Source organism: Sminthopsis crassicaudata, chromosome 6 (genome assembly GCF_048593235.1).
Source record: "Sminthopsis crassicaudata isolate SCR6 chromosome 6, ASM4859323v1, whole genome shotgun sequence".
Lineage (NCBI taxonomy): Eukaryota > Metazoa > Chordata > Mammalia > Dasyuromorphia > Dasyuridae > Sminthopsis > Sminthopsis crassicaudata.
This window is the reverse complement of record NC_133622.1, coordinates 242,063,894-242,068,695: the sequence shown is the minus strand read 5'-3', so window position 1 is coordinate 242,068,695 and position 4,802 is coordinate 242,063,894. Positions and strand designations below refer to the sequence as shown.

General features: G+C 31.2%; 1 protein-coding gene across 1 annotated transcript; it reads right to left on the bottom strand.

Moving 5' to 3' along the window:
* Nucleotides 1-1,537: 1,537 nt before the first annotated feature.
* LOC141547143 (olfactory receptor 5J3-like) lies at nucleotides 1,538-2,476 on the bottom strand. Its single transcript, XM_074275545.1, has one exon. It carries the CDS (start codon nucleotides 2,474-2,476, stop codon nucleotides 1,538-1,540), a length of 939 nt encoding a protein of 312 aa, XP_074131646.1.
* Between the last annotated feature and the right edge of the window lie 2,326 nt (nucleotides 2,477-4,802).

The following is a 4,802-nucleotide window of genomic DNA, read 5'->3' as shown; positions in this document are numbered from 1 at the left end:
CAGGTTAAAACAAATATACATGATAACAAAAGGACATTTCTGTTTTGTAGTTTGTATTAATTTTATATTTATATTAGTTATAGCATATCACTGATTATGTACCATTTGAATAAGCAGAAGAGAGAGGATGAATGGTATGGGGGAAAGAACAGGAAGGAACTGAATGAACTATAGACTCCTGATATTATATGTATTATAAGAACCTCATAATCTACTTGCTTGGGTTATTAATTGATTATTAAAAACAATAAAAATATTCAGCATACTAAAGGGAAAGCATCAATGGTGTCTGCAGATTTGATTGGGGAAGAAAAAAAATAAATCTTTGCTTTTACTAAATTTTAACTTAAATTTAGCATTTCCTTCAATTATTTAAAAACAGTTTTTTTTTCTGATAAGTAATTCATAGATTTTACCAAATTGTCAAAGGACTCCAAGATATAAAACTTTAGCATACTGAATAGAATACTGGAATTAGATTAGATTATCTGGAAAATTAATTAGTAGCTTTTATAGTAACTATGATTTTGGTTAAGTAGTTTTCCTTTTCTCAGCTTCTGTTTCCTCTTTTGCAAAAAGGCTATATTGATTATTCTAATGTCTGTTATCCTTCTTATTCTTTTAAACCTTACTCTGAAATCCTATTTAGACTGGGGTCTCTATATTCTTTTATAAATATTTTTCTAATGTGAAAATAACTATGTTAATATAATTGGGAAATTCCACTATTAAATAAAACATTCTTTCTCCATTTAATCTCTATAAAACCTTTTATTTTATTTTATTTTTTGTAAATTGGTGTAAGCATTTAGATTAGACAGGTCACTTCAGAGTCAAAGTTCTTACATACAGTTTCAATTTTAAAAGTTAATATATAAATCAGTGGTCAATATGAAATATAATATAACAATTATTGGTCAAAATTTAAGACTATCTTGGTCTTTCACAATTATTTTGACCATGCCAACTTGGAAAAGTCATTTAACTCATTAACAAAAAGAAAGGATTGCAGTTGATAACCTCTGTGATATACCGAAGTTCCAAAAATTCTGTTTTCTGTATTCAAAGATCCCTTCAAAGTCAGACACTTTATTATATTTCTAAAGAAAAATATATTGTCCTATATGGATGTTCCTAACCCCACATTTTATTACTTCACATAGATATTGGGATAAAATGAAGAACAAATTATAAAATATTAGAGCTGCAAGTGCCTAGAATTCCATTTTAAGGGAAAAGATACTGTATTAGCCACTAGGGATTAGATTGTTCTAATTTTTACTCCACAACTGGCTATGTGATCATAGATGTATCACTTTTTCTTCTATATTTCCCTTTTCTGTTTTGAAAATTAAAAAAAAAATACAGTGATTTCTACTTGTTGAGTTTTGACAAAGTACTAGGTCTTGTATTCTAGATTCCATTTTTATAATGTATCTACCAGCTCTAAAAATGTCATTGCTTCTAAATCTTTGTCTTGTAGAACTCTAATGGATGTTATGCCATTTGGGGGCAAAAAAGGACCTCTGGAATAACATCAACAGAAAGATGGTTTCAATTCTACTGCCCTTTTCATCGCATCCTTAACCTCCTTATTTCTTAAGCTATAAATCAATGGATTAAGCATTGGAATTACCATTGTATAAAACACAGAAACTACTTTTTCTTGTTCAAGTGAATATTGGGAGCTAGGTTGAATGTAGCTAAAGCTTATGGAGCCATAGAACAATGTCACAGCTGTCAGGTGGGAAGCACAGGTGGAAAAGGCTTTGTATCTCCCAGCTGCTGAGCGGATCCTGAGAATGGCAATAACAATAAATATATAAGAGATGATTACAGTCAAGAAAGTGATTATGGCAATGACTCCTGAGAATATCAGGAGCAGCAATTCATTTCTGGAAGTATCAGAGCAGGAGAGCTTCAGCAGTGGGGGCAAATCACAGAAAAAATGGCTAATGATATTTGGCCCACAGAAGGATAATCTGACTAAACCAATTGTGTGTGTCAGCGAATTAATCATTCCTCCTATACATGACCCAATGACCAGGATGGCACACACTCTCCTAGTCATAACCACCATGTAAAGCAATGGATTAGCAATTGCCACATATCGGTCATATGCCATCACTGCTAGGAAAAATCCTTCAGTGGTAAGAAGAACCACAAATAGAAAATATTGCACAATACAAGCAGTGAATGATATGGTTGCCTTCTCCTCAAAGAAATTGACAAGCATTTTTGGTCCAAAGACAGAACAATAGCAAGCATCAACAAAGGACAGGCAACTGAGGAAAAAGTACATAGGAGTGTGAAGCTTGGGAGTGATCTGAATTAATACAATCATTCCAAGATTCCCAATCAATGAAATCACATATATAACCAAGAAAAGAATAAAGAGAAACACTTTCAATTCTGCATGATCTGTCAGTCCTAAAAGGAGGAACTCTGTGACCACTGTGAAATTTCCCTTGGCCATCCACTTGATTTGTCATGGCAATGACTGTGGGGAAGGAAAAACAAAAATAAATAGAATTAATTAGAAAAAAATGTCAGTGAAGAGTACAAGATAAAATGTTTTTTTCACTGAAAAATTGCATAGACTTTAGACCAGGAGAGTATCTTAGATCTTAATATCATGAATGTGGAAGTAATTTTAGAAGTCAGTCAGCCTTCATTTTGTCACCAAAGAAAGTGATGTCCAGGGAAGTAGAGTAATTTAGGGGGAAAGAACCCAAGATATTTTTGAACCCATGTCCTCTCATTTTAGAGAAAATTATCTTTCTGCTCTCTTTATTTCCCTGACCTCTTCTAGAACAGATTCCTTCTAGTACAGACTAATCACATTATAGATGTCAAAATTTACACCAAGTAGGAGATACTGAAGTATATTGAGGTTATTGGACTAGACAATCTCTATGATATCATCTAGGTTTATATCCTGTGATTCTTTGACTTGCTGAAAGGAAATGTGGTATAAATGAGAAATCTGAAATTCATCTTTGTCCTTCTGCTAGATCTTTTGATATTGCCTCTGAGAAGAGAAAATTATATGGATAATGGGAATATTCCATTACATTAGATCTTGTCATATAAGTATAAAATCTTAAAGCTGCAAATACGCTTTGTCAAATGCCGCCATTTTGTAAAATAGAGCCAATTTGTTCAGTTACACAAACTATAAGTAGCAATGCAGAAATATGATTCCAGAGATTCTAAAAAGGTCAATTAATTTTCATTCAAAGTAAAATTTCTTAACAGAGTGATATAAAAGTGTAATTGGTTACACTTTTAAAAAGGATATTTTTTAAAGTAGTGGGCTCTACTTCAGTTTTTTTTCCCTCCAGAAAAAATTAGATGACCATTTCCAAGTATGTTTTAGAGGTGATTCCGGCTCAGGGATAGTTTAAATTAATTTCTAAGGTGAATTTAAAATCCAAAATTGTATGATAAAAATAAAATAAAATAAAGTGGTATGTGACATATTATATACTATTTTATTTTGTGTTTATTTGTGTTTCTGTGGTGCTTATACTAATTTTTAAATTACATGTAAAATGTATATTACACATATCCCATCCATTCACACACATATGCATGTGTGTATCTATTTTTATTTATCTATATCTATATCTATCTAGCTATATACATGTCTATGGTTTGCAAAGTACTTTATGGATATCATTCTAATATTTCCCCTCACAAAAACCTTAGGAGAAAGATTTAATCTTGACCCACATTTTATTATAGAAAAAGCTAAGCCAGAAAGAGGTTAAATAACAAGCTAAAGGTCCTGTCTGAAAGCAGGTGTAAATGCTGATCTTCCTAATGGGGAGATCACTGTCAGTGTTTTTTGTTGTGTATTTTCTGATCAGATATTCTACATGCACCTTATTGTTTGAATTTTCAATTCCATTAAGGACCTAATTTTTCAATTTACTTTTATAGAAAAGCTTTAAATGCTTCTAAGTCTCTCATCATTACTCTACCTGTTGATTAACATATCTGTGGTTCTGTAAGGGGAATGTCTATTGAACTTTCGTCTGTTTGTTACATTCTTTTAGGAAAGATTAAGTTCTCACCTGTCAGCACATTAGAACATCAGAACTGGAAGGATCCTCATCATGCAAATTGATTTGAAAATAAGACATTGCAGCTGGGAAATGCTTAGCACATTGAATATAAGAGCTAAGGGGAAAAAAGACTATAGGTATTAGGAGTTATACCATAGAAAGTCCAAGTTGACAAAGACTTTAGATGTCATATAGTTAGGTCTACTCATTTTAAAGGTGAATAAAGTGAAGTCCAGAGAGGAAATTACTTGCTAAAAAAACATAGTGAAAAACTGAAGCTAATTCCAGTACCTTTAATACCCTCTCCTGTGATTTTTACTCTATATCATTTAGGTAGGAAAAATAATGGATATAGGTGGTTTGAGAATGAGGAGTGAAAAAAGCATGTATATATATATATATATATATACATATATATATATATATATATATATATATATATATATATATAGAGAGAGAGAGAGAGAGAGAGAGATATCTATATATATAGATATATCTATATATTTGTATAGATAGATATATAAATAGATAATGTTTTTATCAGTCTAGTATTTACTTATTTATTTAAAATTTATGTTATTTTCAATATTATTATTTAATTTGGTTTGAAATGAAACCTAAGGAAGCATTACTATTCTAAGGAAATAAATTGAAGGTACGATAATAGAGCTTGAGTTCTAGTCTCATTTTTCCCCTGAGGACCTAATTACTCTGAGAAACAAATTTCTCACC